The 19,008-nt window shown below is 43.7% G+C and overlaps 1 protein-coding gene across 4 annotated transcripts in view; it reads left to right on the top strand.

The window, feature by feature from the left end:
* CFAP69 (cilia and flagella associated protein 69) overlaps positions 1-19,008 on the top strand; it is a 58,202-nt gene that overhangs the window by 2,236 nt on the left and 36,958 nt on the right. Inside the window, exons 2-7 of one of the 4 annotated variants that reach the window (XM_006114447.4) lie at positions 6,921-6,983; positions 7,800-7,862; positions 8,745-8,854; positions 11,916-11,992; positions 13,322-13,420; positions 18,802-18,951. In XM_006114447.4, coding sequence (XP_006114509.3) covers positions 6,921-6,983; positions 7,800-7,862; positions 8,745-8,854; positions 11,916-11,992; positions 13,322-13,420; positions 18,802-18,951 — 562 coding nt within the window. Of the gene's footprint in view, positions 1-6,918; positions 6,984-7,799; positions 7,863-8,744; positions 8,855-11,915; positions 11,993-13,321; positions 13,421-18,801; positions 18,952-19,008 lie in introns of those variants that run through there. The other 3 variants (XM_075922403.1, XM_075922402.1, XM_075922404.1) reach the window with 3 other exon arrangements.

Here is a 19,008-nt window from a genome sequence, read left to right as displayed (position 1 = left end):
TGCAATCTCTTTATTATGAAAGTGCAACTTACAAATGTATTTTTTACATAACTGAACTAAAAAACAAAACAATGTAGATTCTAAAGTTTTACAAGTCCACTCAGTCCTACTTCATGTTCAGTCAATTGCTAAGACAAAAAGTTTGTTTATCTTTACACAAGGCAATGCTGCCCACTTCTTATTTATAATGTTATATGAAAGTGAGAACAGGCACTTGTATGGCACTTTTGTAGCTGGCATTGCAAGATAAATACATGGCAGATAATGCTAAAAATTCACATGTCCCTTCATGGTTTGGTCTCCATTCCAGAGGATATGTTTCTATGCTGATGATACTCCTTTAAAAATGTGTTAATTAAGTTTGTGACTGAATTCCTTGCAGGAGAATTAAATGCCTTCTCTTCTGTTTTATCCACATTCTGCCATATATTTCATGTTCTAGAAGTCTCAAATGACCCAGCATACGCTGTCCAATTTAAGGACATTTTCATTACAGATTTGACAAAACACAAAGAAGGTATCAATGTGAGATATCTAAAGATAGCTATAACACTCAATCCGAAGTTTAAGAATCTGAAGTGTGTTCCAAGAATGTGAAGTTGAAACATGCTTTCAGAAGTCTTAAAAGAGCAATTCTCCAGTTGTGGAAACTATAGAATTCAAACTACCAAAAAATAAAATCAACTTTCTGTTGGTATCATCTGATCTTAGATTATGAAAATGAACATGCATTGATACATACTGTTTTGGATCATTATTGAGCAAACTCATCATCAGCATGGGCGCATGTCCTCTGGAATGGTGGTTGAAGCATGAAGGGACATATGAATCTTTTACACATCTGACACATATATATCTTACATTGCCTGCTACAACAATGCCATGTGATCACCTATTCTCACTTTCAGACGACATTGTAAATAAAAAGTGGACAGCATTAAATACTGCAAATGTAAACAAACTTTTTTGTCTGAGTAATTAGCTGAACAAAGGGTAGGAATGAGTGGCTTGTAGGCTCTAAAGTTTTACATTGTTTTGTTTTCAAATTCAGTTATTTTTGTACCTAAATCTACATTTGTAAGTTCAACTTTCATGATAAAAAGATTGTGCAATTGTACTTGTATTAGATGAATTGAAAAATGCTGTGGGGGGAGTTTACAATGCAAATATTTGTAATAAAAAATACATAGGAAGTGAGCACTGTACACTTTACATTTCTGTGTTTTGTAATTGAAATAAAATATACAAAAATGTAGAAAACATCCAAAATATTTAAATAAATGGTATTTTATTGTTTAACTGTGATTTAATTGTATAATTAACTGTGATTTATTTCTTAATTGCTTGACAGACCTAGTTCAGAAGTCTCAAAAGTAGTCGTCACCTTTGGGCTAACAATAATCATGAGACCTTTTAGATGAAAATTGGGATTACAATAAATGTCATTAGTGCAATGTTAGCATTAGTCTATGGGAGAGCTGACAGCCCACTCTTTCCAATAGTTGCCAGAGACTAAAACTCTTGGAGATTAAAAGCATTTGAACTAATTACAGAAATGCTCACCAAGGAGCTGATCTAAAGCCCAATGACGTCAATGGAAAGATTCCCATTAATTTAAATGGATCGGACTCTAAAGACATGAAACTAATAAAAAATAGCTGTTCAGTGATGGAGAATAAGAATGAGGCAACAAGTTAATTGTTGAATGATAGCCGTGAAGTGCAGCAAGACAGGTTGAAGAAGTGTTATGGGTAGAGGTTATGCAAACAGGAGTCTGGAACTCTTATCTAGACATCTATATGAAATCAGAAGAAAAGTAAGTTTTGGGGTTTTTTTAATTGTAAGGCATATTAATGTCATTTCAAAACCACTAGAGACTCAGTGCTTGTCTTCACTGCAGCCTAAATCGATGCTGCTGCACTCAGTTGAGAAGTATTGATTTCATGATGTCTGGTGTAGACACGTTAAGTCAGTGGGAGAGGGCTCTCTTGTCAATTGCAGTACTTCACCTCAAAAAGAAGCAGAAGCAATGTTGATGTGAGAGTGTCTTCTGCCGATGTAGCTCAGTATCTAAACTGCACTAAATCAATACTGTGTTGACTTATGTTATGTAACAAGTTGCAAGCAGTCCTGTGGCACCTTTGAGTATGTCTACACTACGTGCTTATTTCAGAATAAACCATTTAAGAATTATAACTCCCAAAATAGCTATTTTGAAATAGCTCATCCACACTACAAATGCCCATCGAAATAGCGCAGATTTATGTTGAAATAGTGTGTCAACACAGATTGGAGGCTGAATTGAGTTTAAAGCCCCTGGAATCACTCTGGGCAGGGCATCAGGACAGCAGTCACTTCCTCAAGCTCCTGCCTGAGGCTATCTGAGACTCATGCTTAAAGGGGTTCCCCTCTACAGCCATGTCTCAGATGTCACTTTTGCCTACTTGAAGGAACAGCAAACTTTTTGCACTGCATGCTCTGATTGCCCTTGTGGACGCCACAGCACTTCTTCCATGGAGCCGGACATGCTGCAAGGCACTCAACAGTTCTTAGACCTCATGCTGCACCTCCTGGCGCAGTTACTGCAGGGTGCCCACATGGCACCACAGGACCAGGATCAGAAGCTCACTCTGGAACGCCACCTACTCTTCCCTGCACACTGTGCACTTCCGCTTCTGGTGCCAGGAAACCAGTTCTGAATGGTGGGACTAGATCATATGGAGGAGTGGGATAACCAGCCATGGCTCCAGAGGTTTCGCATGCAAAGGGACACCTTCCTGGAGCCTTGCTACTGTCCACATGTGACTTCCTATTACCCACCAGAAGTGTGTTGCCATCACCATTAGGAAGCTCACCACACTGATCAGCTACTGCTCCGCTGGGAACCAGTTCGCCGTGGGGAGATCATCCATCGGGGCAATACTCATGCACGTATGACTTTCTTACTATTGTCTCAGCAGAGTCCTGAAGCACTTGAATGGGATTCCCTAGGGAAGGGAAGTGGACTGTCCCTCTCTGGAGGTTTTTCAGTCCCGCCTTCACAGAGCCCTGTAGGGGATAGGATACTTGGGGTTGTTCTTGCTGTGGGAAGGAGTTTAAGCTCGGGGAATTCCCAAGGGCTCTGGCAACCCTGTGATTCTCTATTTGTATCCTTCTACAGGTGATGAAGGCCATCAGCACCATCTTGCTGTGCAGGGTCGTCATCCTGGGTGATGTTGACCCCATCATCACCGGCTTTGCCACTATGGGCTTCCCCAACTGCAGGGGGAGCATTAATGGTACTCACATCTTCACCTGGGCCCCCTGACAACTGGACTTCTGATTACATCAATTGGAGGGGATACTTTTCAATCATGCTGCAGGCCCTCATGGACCATTGAGGCTGCTTCACCGACATTAAGATCAGATGGTAAGGGAAAGTGCATGATACCCACATATTCTGCAACTCCAGCCTCTACCAGAAGATGCACGCTGGCACTTTTTTCCCCGACCGCACCATCAGGGTCGGGGATGTGGACATGGCTATGTGCATTGTGGCCAACACAGCCTACACCTTGCTCCTGTAGCTAATGAAGCTCTAAATAGGACACCTGGACCCCATCAAAAAACGATTCAAAGCCAGGCTCAGCAGGTCTCGCATCGTGGTGGAGGCCATTTGAAGGGGAAGTTCCACTGTCTCGTCACCTGCCTGGACTTTGGAGAATGGAATGTTCCTCTGTGGTGTCGACCTACTGTGACCTACACAACCTGTGTGAAAACAAAGGGGAGATGTTCCTTCCAGGGTGAGGAGCAGAGGCCGAGCAATTGGCCAGGGTTTTTGAGCAGCTGTGCAGGCCCATCATGGGTTGTGTGCATCTGGGAGGCCCTGAGGAAATGTTTCAGCCAAGGTCATCTGTGACACACTCCCTTGGGCCTCCCCACAAGAGGCCTCTGCATTGCCCCTGTGTGCCTTACTTCCCCCGCTCCTCCCTTACTGCCTTCTCTTCCCACCTTCCTCTCCCTCTCCTACAGATACAATAAACTAGACTTCTTCATTTTAAAAAAATCAACTGTTTTCTTTTATTTGTGATAATATAACTAGGGAAAGAACTTGAGAGAAGAGAGGAAGGGGTGGGAGAGGGAAGGGAGAGCTCAGGGATGGGGCTAGGACTGGCACCTGCCTCAGGTGGTCCCACTGCCTCGTGTGCAGGGCCCTCAGAGGCCATGGAGAGGTTAGGGGGAGAAGCCGCAGAGGCAAGGGCAGGGTCAGAAACGGGTGGGGGGGGACTTGGGAAAGAGTAGGTGTGGAGGGCAGCTGCAGGACTGCTCAGTCATGGCAAGCATGCAGTCGACAGTAGCAGTGTATGCCATGCACATGTTCTGGGTCTGGTGGGATAGCTCCTGCCGGATGATGTGGTGCAGCTTCAAGTTGGAATCCCACTGCTGCTCCTGCTGCTCAATACACTGCTGCAGGGCATGCAGGCAGGTAACGTGTTCCCACTCCAGGTTATCGCAGGGTCATCTGCGGTGGCAGCTCTCGTGGTGTTGGGGGGCTGGTGCAGGAGGTGATGGACACGCCTTACTCACAGCTGGTCCAGCTGTGAAGAACAAACAGAAGGGCAGTGATCCCAGCAGACACTATGCCTGAAGCCTAGCCCTTATCTCTGAACCAACACCGAAAGGTCTCAGTTCAGACGATGGAGATGTGCTTTGAGCAAGGCAATCTGTGGCCTGGACAGTGCGCACTGTCCTGCAGGGGCACAGATGTCCCAGGGAGCCTAATTAGCCCCATGCCCTGGGGACAAGCAGACATGGGAAGCTGCCAACCAGGGCAGGAGCCTGCAGGCAGGAGGGGAGCAATGGGGTAGTTAGCCTTCCCTCTGTGCTGCACACACACTGGTCTGGCAGTGGTGGCATCCCACAGATAGCGGACTTCTGTCCCTTCCTGCTGGAAGAGGCAGGGGGAAGATGCTGGGGAAGGTGTGTGAGAGTGGCAGATACCACTTGCTGGGGAGAGTGCTGCTGGAGTTCCCTCCATTTTCTCCCCCCGGCAAGTTCCCATGCAAGGGTCTCGGTGTCCTCCACCTCACTGCGCTTGCTCCCTGCAGGAGCATGCGCCCCACACTGCCCACCACCTCTCCCTGCATGGGTCAAGGGAAAGTAATGGAACTCACCTGACGGACTTTATCCAAACCCTGGGTGACATCCTGGGAGGGGGGTACTAACTCCAGGGACAGAATGACCTTCTGGGTGGAAGGCATCATGTTCTGGCTGGCCTCGTCTTCCTCTACCATCTCCTCCTCAGCCTCCTGGTGTGCAGTCCTGCCCTCTGGGAGGCTGATGACAAGCATCTCCAGGCTGGAGTCCATGACAAGGGGTGGGGGAAAGGACCAACCCCCCTCTCAGGATGAGGTGCAGCTGCTCAAAGTAGCAGCAGGTCTGGGGTGCTGACCTGATCAGGAACTGCATTCCCTGGCCTTGGTGTAGGCCTGTCTCAGTTCTTTGATCTTCATGTGGTCCTTCTGGCACAGGCTTGCAGCCATCCAGCCATACACATCAGTGTTCATGCATCTGGTGCGGAGATCCTGGAGGTTAGTCTCCTTTCCCCTGACCTCACTGAAACCCAGAATCTCCACACCAGACCAGGGAGGGGCCCTCTTCTCCTGCCCCTGGGCAGGGGCTTCGGAGCTGGCTGCCAGCTCACTAGCAGTCCTTGGGGAATCAGTGGGAGGACTGGGGTCAGGCATTGCTGCACACAAGGGTGGTGCTGTGTGGCACAGGGCTATCAGGGCCTTCTTAGTGCCACAGATTGTTTCCTCTGTGGTTGCACCTTTAAAGCCTGCAGGGGAAGGGAAACTATAGAGTTCTGAGAGTGTGGACAGAGTGGCCACCAGGGAAACTGAGAAGCCCTAGAGGCCAATTATTTCAAAATAACCACAGCTGTGCCATCCACACACATTCTATTTCGAAATAGCTATTTCAAAATAGGTGTTATTCCTTTTGAAATTAGGGTTTTTTATTCCAGAATAAGAAGCCTGTTATTTTGAAATTAATTATTTCAAAATAACACTGCAGCGTAGACGTACCCACAATGACTAACATTTATTTCGCCATAAGCTTTCGTGGGTCAAAACCTCTTCATCAGTTTCATGGAGTGGAAATCACAGAGGCAGGGATATCTGTATAGCTAAATCTATATAGCTATGTAATATCTATTCTAGCATATCAAATGGAAGGGGTTACTGTCAAGCATAAAACCAGTGTTAACAATGCCAATTCAGTTAGAATGAATATGGCTTATTCCCAGCAGGTGGGCCGGGGGGGGGGGCGAAGGTGGGGAGAGAAGGGGAATGAATAGCAAGAGAGGGAAAATTGCCTTTGTAGTGAGAACCTTTCTAAGTCCTTCTTCAAATTACTACTGAATAAGAACTTAGAATGGTTATCTCACTACAAAGGCAATCTTTCTTCTCTTGATATTCAGTCCTACCCATCTACTGCTAGCAGTGAGCCATATCCATCCTAATTGAATTGGCGCTGTTAACACTGGTCCTACGCTTGATAGGATATGCTTCTTGTGATATGCTTGTGTGGTTTTTATACCCTAGCTCTGTGATTTCCACTTCATGCATCTGATGAAGTGGTTTTGACCCATGAAAGCTTATGCCCAAATAAATCTGTTTTAGTCTTGGTGACACAGGACTTCTCCATGTTTTTATAGATACAGACTAACACAACTACGCCTCTGAGACAAAACAAGTTGTGTACGTTACATCAACTTACCCTGCAATATAGATAAAGCCTGAGTCTCATGATCTGTGATATGAGCATCCCTCACTAGAATTATAGCCTCAAAGTCTAGGTCCCTATTTGTTCAGATTTAAGATGGTACAACTTTAGCATTTTTAAATATTGAAAAAATTAAGAACAGTATTTGTTTATAGGGCATTCAGTTGAAGTTTGTGGATCTTAATCGTGTCATAAAACTACTTGAAGATTCCAATTCAGTAAGTATAACATGAGGAAAAAGGCCTGTGTCACATTTTATACAGGTTATAATAAAACATATGTTTTAAATACACAAATAAAACTAGAATAGCCAGATATTGAATCCTAGTATTCGGGACTACAAATTCCCAAAGTGGAATATTTATTTTGTTAAAATTATAGTATATGTCTCGAAGATATTCAGTGTAAAGAAACTATGAATAAGAATTTATGTTAAATATTAATTCATATGTCTAAATGTGGATTTTACCAAAAATTGATGCAAATGTGTAGATTATAGAATCAATGTGGGTAAATGACACTGAGTCATTGTGCAAGTGACTGTCCAAGATGACAGCTTTAGATTGTGAAATCTACCACTATGAATCGTTAGAACATCTAGAATTATTTAAAGTTGTCAGCATGTATGCAATTGCTCATGTTAACTGCTAACATTTTTCTAGGGGCTTGAATTGGTGGAGGGAGAATGCTTATAAAGCTCAGGAGTCACTCAAGAAACAGCTCCCACTGTCCCACTCTGCTCCTCCCTCAGAGGGCATGCGGCTCCCAGCCCCCTGGGGGGGGGGGAAGGCCACGTGGCTCCAGCCCACCAAGTGTCAGGGAGGGCGGGAGGAGATAGGGCAGCTGAGGGAGGGGCTGTGAGACGCAGACTGACGTGATGACCTCACTCTGTCGTCCAACAGGAAACTTTTTTTTATATATGGAGAGAGATTTTTTTCCTCTTGAATTAGAACTCAAAAGGAAATAGACCAAGATTATTTAAGACACATTGCAACTTAACTTAAGTTTTTGGGTTTTTTTTATTTCTTTTTAAGAATAATGAGGAAAGACAGCTAGAAATTCTCAAGACAGTGGTGAAGCGGTATGAGAATGGGCTTGTATCCTTTTTTTCCCCCTCCTCTATGGAAACTATAGTACAAAATGGATGTGGTGTTTTATATTTTTTTTAAATATTTTGACTTTTCACAAAGTTGCCTATCATCAGCTATATTTCACATAGACGTATAGCTTTCCCTGATAGCAGCAGGGATTCATTTATATTTTAATCACTGTCTTATAGAAGGCCTATTCACACTTATCATTGCTAGAGTTGCTTGGATAAGAAATATTATTTGTATGTTTGGGACTACCTGTTTCAAAATAGCATAGAAAAAAATCTTTGTATGCAGTAACAGAAAAATTTAGATAAAAACCTTTTTACAAATTTAAATGTAATTTCAGCTTTTACAGATCACAGATGTGGTTCTACATACTATAACTATTAATATCTAAGAAAAGCAGATGAGAATAACAATGACTAGTGGGGCATAAGGTGATATTGAAATAAAACCAAGCCCAGATTAAGTAGTTGGATACTTTACATATATATTAACAGTACTAGTCTTATGCGACAAATATGTAGAAATTACTGGTGAGAGTGGGAATAAAGATTAGCTCACAATTTGTGTTTGGTTCACTTTCAAACTTGAGTGCCTAAAGTTAGGCATATAAACCCATATTTAGCTGTGCTTGTCAGGTTGTTTAGTGCTCTCAACTCCTAGTGAGCTCAATGAGCTCTGCAGCTCAAGTGCTTCACACATATGAAAATCAGGCCACTTATAGTTGCTGTACCTAAATAGAGATTTATGTGCCTAATTTTAGTTAGCCAAATCTGAAAGTATTGGATGAGTGTATTTCTTTCAGAAAATATAGTACAAGAAATAAAGTTTTTTCCCTCGTTCTCAGGAATTCTAATTTCCTTAACTATTGAACATTAAAAGCCTCTTAAGGATTTAGCACACATATTTAAAATTCTTAACCTCTGTGCAGAAAAAATTCAAGACCAAGAGGCTTTCATAGAACCTACGTGTGATATTCTTAAATTATGTGGGTAAGTATGTCTATCTTTAATAATAAATAGCACAGAGGACTTTTAAGTGCTATACAAATGTTAAATGATTTTCACAACATCTCTGTGAGATAAGCAGACAAACACTGGTTCCCCTTCTTTCCCTTTTATAAACTGATTTTCTTTAGGTATGATTGCTGTAGGTACACAAAGATGGTTTTTAGTAGTTCAGGGCCTATGAAACTACCTATTGCCTGTATTATAATTAATCTCTGGATGCCAGAAACCAGTATTCCCACTTGCCTGCAGTGCGGCATTATGGGACAGTTGGTCCCCAAGAGGTTAAATAATAAAGTAAAGGTGTGTTTTGCAATTTCAAAATGTTCTCCAGGTGAGTTAAAAATCTAAGGTGAACTAAGGGATTTATGAAGTGAAAACCTTAGGTTAACTTATTTGGAATTATACAAAAACTATTTGAGAGTTTTGTTTTGGTTTTCTCCTTTAAAATCTACTTTAGAATTTAACATTTATTTGTGAGGGCTTTTTAACATCTTCATTTCCATACTGCTCTTTAACTCTGATTTGCAAATAATTTAAAGTGTCATTCATTTCATGTTTGTCAGTATTTTCCTTTTTGGCATGGGAATTGCTGACATCATAATGATTATCCAGAAGATGTCCCTCTAGCTTTTTTGATGACTCATTTTCAACTGATAAACATAGCAGTCATTCAACATAATTAATTGTGCTGCTTTACTGCCCCACAGTGGTTAATGAGTGGATACATCATGGTATTTTCAGTTTCTTCTCTGTATGGAAGCAAAATGACAAAACTTTCCATTGAAGGTCCAAAAAATATAGTAATATTGGTTCAAGTGAGAAGTAAATTTTCACCTATTGTAGAGTTCAGAAATAATACTAGTTTCTTCAGTGAATGTATGGATGTGGTATTGGACCCCATTTCTTTGCTTTAAATTTTGTCTACTGGGAATGTGTCCACACATCACTGCTTTTTCAGTGGAGTGAAGTCTGTATTTGGAGTAAATATTACTTGGAAGTTCCTTCTACAGCTGGCCCTTCTCTTTTCCAACTTTCCACTCTTCTACCACTACCTTTATTTGTTTCCTTATCTTGCTCACACTTTTTTCTTTCTCCCCTTTTCTGTCTCTTTCTCCCCATTTGCCCCATTAATTTCTCCCTTCCTTTTCTCTGGCTCTGCTGATCTCAACAGGGGAGAAATGCCCTTTCCTAAGAGCATACAGCAAAGCTGTGCATGCACAATATCCTGAACAGAGCATAACATCCTAATATTTAGTTGGATTAGAGGGCAATTTCTGAGTATTTATGTACTTACATAACCTCCGTCCTCCCAGTATCAGAGTGAATTTATCTGAAGAATACCCCAATTAAAAGAGGTAATCTGACTCCAAGCAGCCTAAATAAAACTAATACAGGCAGTCCCCGACTTACGCGGATCCGACTTAAGTCGGATCCGCACTTACGAACGGGGCGAGAAAAGCTTCTCCCAGTCCCCCTGGTCTGCTGGGGGGGTCCAGCAAAGCCGCTGGACCTCCCCAGCAGACCAGGGACACCCGAGCAAAGCCGCCCAGGCGGCGGGAGTCCCGCTGCCTGGGCGGCTTTGCTCGTTTGCCCCGGAGCAAAGCCGCCCAGGCAGCGGGACTCCCCCCCACCTGGGCGGCTTTGCTCCTGTCCCCCTGGTCTGCTGGGGGGAGTCCCTCCCCAGCACACCAGGGAAACCTGAGCAAAGCCGCACAGGCGGAGGGACCCCGCCGCCCGTGTGGCTTTGCTCCTTTGCCCCCGAGCAAAGCCGCACAGGCGGCGGGATGCCACCTGTGCGGCTTTGCTCCTGTCTCCCTGGTGTGCTGGGGGGGGGTCTAGTAAAGCCGCTGGAACCCCCCAGCAGACCAGGGACACCCGAACAAAGCTGCCCAGGCGGCGGGAGTCCCGCTGCCTGGTTGGCTTTGCTTGTTTGCCCCGGAGCAAAGCCGCCCAGGCAGCGGGACTCCCGCCGCCTGGGTGGCTTTGCTCGGATGTCCCTGGTCTGCTGGGGGGTTCCAGCGGCTTTGCTGGACCCCCCCCCCCCCAGCACCTCAGGGAGACAGGAGCAAAGCCGCACAGGCAGCGGGGTCCCTCCGCCTGTGCGGCTTTGCTCGGGTCTCCCTGGTCTGCTGGGGGGGACTCCCCCCAGCACCCCAGGGAGACAGGAGCAAAGCCGCACGGGCAGCGGGGTCCCTCTGCCTGTGCGGCTTTGCTCTGGTCTCCCTGGTCTGCTGGGGGGGAGGGGGCGCAGCTAGTGCGCCTTCCCTCCCCCCCCCCCCCAGCAGACCAGGCTTTTGTTGCGGGACGCCTTGGGTAGAGCAGCTAGGGTGCTGCCGGGTTGGTCCTGTGGGAACCTACCGGGCAGTGCCCCAACTGTTCTGTCCCAGGCTCCAGATTCAGCAGCTGTTGAAACTGATCAAGCTGATTCCAGGAAGCTGGGGGCAGAGCAACTCTGCCTCTGACTTCCTGTAGTCAGCCCCTGGTCAGTTTCAGTGGTAGCAGCTGAATCTGGAGCCAGTTCCGACTTACATATGAATTCAACTTAAGAACAAACCTATATTCCCTATCTTGTACATAACCCGGGGACTGCCTGTAGTTCTATTTTTCTATATTCCTAGGGACAGGTTCTTTTTTTCCATTTGAGGTGAACCTGTCTATTGATGGCCTGCCTCTGGCATATGACTGATATCACTCTAGTTACTAAAATTAATCTTCCATACTTACATTAAATTTATTTGATGAGATTATTTCCTGATATACTTAATATGAATTACTACAATGATATTTGCAGCCATTTACTTCTACCTGCCAAAAATTTAGGTATTAGATCATAAAAGTAAATATCTTATTCTGAGAGCAGTGACATCAAAATAATGTGCTTGTCCTGGAAAAACTATCCTCATATTTGTGAAATTTCACAGGATAGAACATGAGTTTAATTTTCTATCAAATGTTGGCATCAACATGAACAGATTTTGATTAATCTGTTTTTCAGCTGTGTTTTAAGGATAGTTATAATAATTTGTTTGTTCCATCTTTACAGATTACCATTTTTAAAGAAGAAATTATCTGATGAAGTAAACTATACCCCAATTACTTTAGAATCAATTGCACAACTGGGTAAGTTTACATTGCTGTACTACAATATCATCCAGGATAATAAAAAATGCTCAATTATATTCTCAATTGAAGTTTAGAATGTATATGATTTTGTTAATGTATTTTTAATTACAAGTTCTTGCTACAGCCTGAGTCAGTCAATGTTCTGAATTTCCCAGCATTCAGAAGCATTCCTATTTTGCTAAGAACCTCATCTGGGCAGCTTTCAAAATAGTGGAGAATTCTAATTGGCTCATTATCCAATAAGGTTTCTTTCTTCCCAATGAGAGAGGCTACCCACCACAGGAAAACTCAAGATATACTCCAGTATTATACTAGTAGCCTGATCCACTGGCTGATTTTGTTTTGCTTTGAGAATCTTAATTATTACACATGAGCTTTTAAAAGAACACCACCACCACATGCTCTGTAAGTCAAGAGAGCATGGAATTTTGAATATCCAACAGAGATGGGAATAAAAAGAAGCATAGCGGATCAGCAGGTGGGAAGAATTAAGCAGTAGACAGATGGAGTAAAAGGCAGTGTATGATGGGTCAAACAAAAAGGAATATCCTTGTAACCTGTGAATAGAAAGTTCTCCTGCCTATAGGTCTTTATTTTCATCTGTCCAAACCAAGGAGTTAACAAAATAGATCTTCAGTCTCTATTTCAGACTCTCTTGGATAGTGCCTGCCCCAAAACTCATTGCAAAGTAGAGGACTGCAAAATTAAAAGAGAAAGCAAGTCAGTCTCTCTTGAGGAACGTACGCAAACTATCTCCACAGCATGGCTTTCACTAGTCTGATCTCTCCTTATTTTGTCGAAAACATACTTTTTATATGCGCCTCTTAAATCCCATTGTACCTCATCAGAAGCTAGGATTACTAATATGCCAACATGGTATCAGTTGCATTATTAGTAATTCTGTTTTCTTTATTTGGAGAGACACTGAAACCATTGAGCTCCATTCAGGAGAGAGGGGAGGTCCATCCCACCTTGATCAGGGAACTGCAGGCTTTGCCTGTAAAACAAAGGTCAACAGAGTAGGCTTCCTTATAAACCCCAGGCCGCTTTCCCAAGACTACTTCCTCTTCCTCTGTGCCAGTGAATCCTTTCTCTCCAGTATTTTTATAATCAAAGCCAGAAAAAGGTAATACCAGCCCAAGATGGTTACCCTCATAAAGCATGAACACATAGATAGACAGGCAGACAGACAAGGTGTAAACAATAAGGAAAGATGCACATTACTCAGTGTAGTACAAGGGGATGTAAGCAGGAGGATTCTAATGATATTTTTAAACTATTCTATCTTGTAAAGATTACAAATTAGAATTTGTCTGTTTCTTACAGGTTATTTGATGAGAGTGCCAGCCTCTCAAGTGAGGATACATATCTGTAAGTGTATCATTAGCTTTTACAACATAAAGCCAGCAAACAAACAACTTCCAGGTAAAACAGACTATTTTAAAGTCTTGCAAAAATGAAACAGTCAATGTATGCGATCTGTCATCTGCTTTAAAATGAGTCTTTGCCTTTAGCTTTATTGCAGTTAAGAATTTTTATTTGAGTAGATAAATAAATACCATAATTACCTTAATTACTGGACAATGTGCAGTTAATATAATTTAAATATCAGGTATACATCTCTATTGAAAAATGCTTTATTAAAAATGAAATTATGTGTATGCATTGAATGCAGCTATCTAATCTGGTAATATGTGCAAGATTAATTTAGTTAGATATTGTTTATTATAACATAATAGGGGGTTAGGTTGAAATGGTACAAATTAGTGTGAAGCGAGCAATAAGTATTTTGAAACATGGAGGATACAAGATAAGGAGTAGAAGGCTTTGGGCTGGAAGAATGAAAAAATGTAGAATTCTTGATTTGGCCATATAGCCTCTAGAGAAGTAGCATTATCTCCTCTACCTGGGTTTTGTGATTTAGAAAGCTTACAGCAATTGGCCATTTCTCTGCCATGTGGGAACTTCAGACACCAGTACCCTTTAGTCTGTCTTATTCTCTGCCACTTGCACATAATATATTGATCTTGAGTGGGCTTTAATACTTTGATCTCTTTTTCAGTTGTTGGGATTAGTGCATGGATGTTGAGTGGTATTGGTAATCTGTAATATATAGGATGTTGCACTGAATGATCTGGTGGTTCTTCTTCGAGTGATCCCCCGTGGGTACTCTGCTCATGGTGTTGGGCTCATCCTGGCACCATGGATTGGAGACTTGCATAGCCGTGCTCCGCTCATGCCATTCGCGCCTTTGATCTGTTGTGCGTGGTCCGGCTCCTGCACTGTTCCTTCCAACCACCCTCAGTCGCGGACAGAGCTCCATCTCTCCCTCAGAGTTTCTCCTTACCTTTAGTCTGTAAATAGTTAGTAGCATACCAAGTTTCATTTAGTCTTAGCTGTATTCTTGTTCACCGTTCATCTAAAACAAAAAAAAATTTACTCAACGGAAAATAGACTCTCCGTGAGAAATGCCTGGTTCCCCAAGCTTTAAGAAACGTACACTCTGCTGGGAGCCCATGCCAGTGTCAGACGGGCATGAGGCATGTATATGGTGCTTAGGAGAAGCACATGTACCACAACGGAGTCAGCACTGCTGTAAGCTAACAGCCAGAGCCCGTAAAGACTGTGAAAGATGGTTGAAAATGCTTATGTAAGCGGGGGAATGGTCCCGCTCTTGTGGGGAACTTTCCTGGCTTCTATACACCCCGGTGAAATGAAGCAGCGAAAGGATCTGAGTCCCCGCTCCCACTTCCTTTACCCCACGGCTCCCTGATCCTGAGGGCTCCCCCTCCACTCTCCTGAGTAGCAGAGCCCTTGAAACCCCAACAAGGCTGGGCCCAGGTTTCCTGGGGCTTAATCCCTGACCTTGTAGTCACTAGGGGCAGGAGTTAGGGTGTCCCCACTCCGAGGTGCTCTCTTTACACTGCAGGCCTTCTTGGCCCAGTGATCACTTCATAAGGTTCAAAGCAAATACAATTTATTAAACATCAACTGATTAAAGAGAATAGAATAAGAAACAATGAGAATGGTTAAATGAGAACACACAGCCCTGCTCTGTAGCACAGGGACATCAACACAGCAGCCTGCAGAGTGTAAGGACAGTTCACAGTCTCTTCCTTAGAAGCCCTGGATGTGCTGCAAGGGGCTGCAGGCTGGATACGCTTGCACTGGCAGTGACCACACAGCCTCAGTCTCTAAGTGGCCAGACCCCTCTCCCAGTCCAGAGCCTTTCCCCACACTTTGCAGGTCCCAGTAGCTCACCACATCCAGCTGCAGGCTGTGCTGCTTGACCAGTTCCAGCTCCTTGTGTTGTTCCTCTGTTCCTTTTGGCTTTCTGAGCACTGCCAGTCTGCTGCTCAACACAGGGTCTGCACTGCTTGGCCTGTCTGTGTCTGGTTCTGTCGCTGCAGGACTTCTTCTTGTACTCCTCTTTCAGCTCTCTGTCTTTGCAGGACCTCTTCTGCACACAGCTTGTTTGTTCAGAGACAGAGCCAGAACAATCCCCACTTACAACCTGTCAGTCAGGCTGAGCTGGAGTGTTGACTGCTTTCCATTGTCTCTGGGGTCTGTCAGTCTCATGAACCCTTCCCCTTCTGAAGCTGATAAACCAAAAAACTCCCACAGAGTTTTAGTAAGGGGTAACAGACCCCTTACACTTACAATGGATAAGGCATTACAGCCTGCTTATTTGCCTACCCTTGCGTGGCACAAGCGCAGTATTACTAACACTGAGCTGTCCCCACCAAAAAAGTCTAAACCGTCTCCAACCCGGTCTCTCCCAGGGGCTTTTAGTATCAGACAGGACATGAAAGATGGTCCAGGTACGTCAGGGACAGCTGCTGCAGGGTCTCGGCGGATGCTGGCCCCCAACAGAATAAAACCGCCACCTGCGGCGCCAAGAGTGCAGTTGCACATCAGCACCGGCAGCAGGAACATTCTCGCTGCCTGTGGCACCGGTGTTGCCGGCACTGCCAACATTTAAGCCGCAGACCACAACTTTGCCAGCGCCAGAGCAAGCACGCTCGGCACCGCACTCCACGGCACCACTGCAGAGGAATATCACGGCGACACCAAAGGAAGCTCTTGCACACATGACCGTGTATCTAGGGCTCGTTTCTCCTTCCCCAACTTTCTCTCCGGGGCCATCCCTCTCCCCCCAGTTATGTCACCGGCACCACAATTGAGCATACAACCCAATGTCCCCTGATCATTACTCCTGCTATAGGGAACCAAGATACAGAGAGAGGAGGCTGTCTCCCTCAGTCCCCATCTCCATGGTGTTCATTGCATTATTCACGATCACCTATCTAGTCACGAAGGCATCATTACTATACAAGGCATAGTAGTGTGTTATCTTCTTGGCACTCATCTCCAACACACTCAGAACAATACTATGGTCATTACCATAGGACATATTATGACCCTACTCATCATGATCAGACCTCACGATACTACAGGAGACGCACATATTGCTGTTCATCTCCGCATTCTTGACCCTTACCTCCAGAGCCTCGACGCGATCATTCACTGCTTCCAAGGGAAAGTAAACAGTTTGCTGCATTCCTAACTCTGGCTGAGAAGCGCAGGGAACAGACGAATCTGTACCTGCCCTAGCTGGGGGACATATACTGCTGCAGTGGCCATTTAGAGGTGCTTCTCCCCTGATCCCAAGCTGCTGCAGTGACAGTGGGCTGGGATAGTCCTCTTTCCCTGGGATAGCCTGTATACTGAACCACTCATCCCCAGTCTCACCCCAGAACAACTATTTAAATAAAGAAAAATAAAAACTGAGTTACTGACTCAAGCAACAGGGATCATATTTTGTGAAGTGTACTTATATATTTGAGAGAGTAAAACACAAGTTATTTGAGTTAAGGACCCAAGCAACACCAGGTAAATCTTCTAGTACTAAACAAGGGGAATTTTAACAGAATCTTGTCTCTTTTTTTTTTAAAGGGCCTTTCCTCCAAAATGTCATTTCTTTTAAAAACTGCTTACACTTAATTTTCTGTTACTTGATAAGTTGGAACATAAGAATATGAACTGTTCATCTCTATAGTCCAGTCCCAATCTACAGTACAAAAAGAACCACAGGAGCGATTTCTGTATGCATGGGCAAAGGAAAAAACAAATGTTGGCGATTCAAATTTACAGTCAACGTGACCTTAAGGAGTCATGTTAATCAAAGGGATTTGGTTGTGATAACTGATGGATAGGCTGTTTCCCACTCTGACACTTTGAGTGCTGAAGGTGGGAGCCTGCCAGAGACTTTAAAACACCCTGCCACTAAAGACTTCTATTTAAAAACTCCCCAACATCACAGATTTCCTGACGTTGGATGGTATGCTCTCACCACCCAAATTCAAAAACCCCTTTGAGAGCCCAGCAAGATGCATTTGGGAATTTCTTCCTGTGGAGTACGCTCAAGCTCTTTAACCTTCCCTCTGAGAAATCTCTAAAAATAAAAACCTGTAATTTCTTAATAGTTGATCTTGCAGTCTTGGACATGAGCATACCAAATTGCCTGCCTTTTGGGACACAGGAATCAGATCATGGTCTTAGGTGATTTTTATTAACAGAACAAAGAAAACATACTTGGTAAAACTTAGTTGGTTGCTAGATATTATAGAGCAACTGAAAAAAATAGAGATTAAAAACACAGAAAATTGCTTCCCTGGGATTCAGTTGAAAGTAACAGTGTGTGAGGTGAAGGGAGGCACATAGGCTCACAAAGAGAAGTCCAACAAACCCCAAAATAAAAAAAATAGCTTGTTCCAAGATTTAGTTCTTCCCTAGCATGGATATCACTATTTCCTGGCTCAGCCCATGCATGTCTTCCAGCTCTGCTCTGGTCACACAAAAGCTGTGTCTAGACCGGCCAGTTTTTCCAGAAAATCAGCCACTTTTCCAGAAAAACTTGCCAGCTGTCTACACTGGCTGCTTGAATTTCCGCAAAAGCACTGACGATCTCATGTAAGATTGTCAGTGTTCTTCTGGAAATACTATGCTGCTTCCGTTCGGGCAAAAGGGCCAGTGTAGACAGCCCAGATTTGTTTTCCGAAAAAAAGCCCCAATCGCGAAAAAAATGGCGATCGGGGCTTTTTTGCGGAAAAGCGCGTCTAGATTGGCACGGACGCTTTTCCGCAAAAAGTGCTTTTGTGGAAAAGTGTCCGTGCCAATCTAGACTCTTTTTTCCGAAAATGCTTTTAACGGAAAACTTTTCCGTTAAAAGCATTTCTGGAAAATCATGCCAGTCTAGATGTAGCCAAAGACTACAGCAGGAAGGTTCTGCTTCCAGTTCAAAAACCCACATTCTGTTTTCATTTCATCTCCTGACTTCCTGCTTCCGTGACGTTTCTGGAGACACTCTAGGACCCACTGTCTCTGGGTTTTAACCCTTACAGGCAATTTAGGTAACTGAATGGCTTTGACACCCTATTCGTCACATATGCTCTTCATGAATGGCAGTATGGTCTTGAGGATAGGCACAGGACTGGGCTTCAGGCAACTTGGATTTTGTTCCATGTCTGCCACTGACTTGCTGTGTCACTTTTCTGTTCCTCTGTTTCCTCTCCCATCTTTTGTCTGTTAAACTGCTAACTCTTTAGGTTAGGAATCACCTCTTACTATGTGTTTGTATAGCACCTACTACAATGAGGTCTTGATCTTGGTTAGAAGTTTTGCTTTGGATAATTTTCACTAAAATTACTAAAATTCATATTTCAACTCTTTTTTGAAGAAGACTAAATACTACATGCGATTATACATGTCTAAATATTTATAACTTTCAACTATTGTACATTCAGGTTTCCATGCCACAAGTGCAAACTATAAGATACAGATGGCTGAATTAGGAGGTTTAGCAGAAACCCTGGTTTTATCACTGGCATTAGTTGAAAATCAACTTGCTGAGAAGTTATGGGTACTTAAAGCCCTACAGCATCTCTCTGCGTCTGGTTAGTATGGTATATTCTTTTAACAATCTCATGATCTCAGATATGCTCCTTTTTATA

This window comes from Pelodiscus sinensis, chromosome 2 (assembly GCF_049634645.1).
Source record: "Pelodiscus sinensis isolate JC-2024 chromosome 2, ASM4963464v1, whole genome shotgun sequence".
NCBI lineage: Eukaryota > Metazoa > Chordata > Testudines > Trionychidae > Pelodiscus > Pelodiscus sinensis.
The sequence above is the reverse complement of the archived record's forward strand: the minus strand, read 5'-3'. Positions and strand labels throughout refer to the sequence as shown.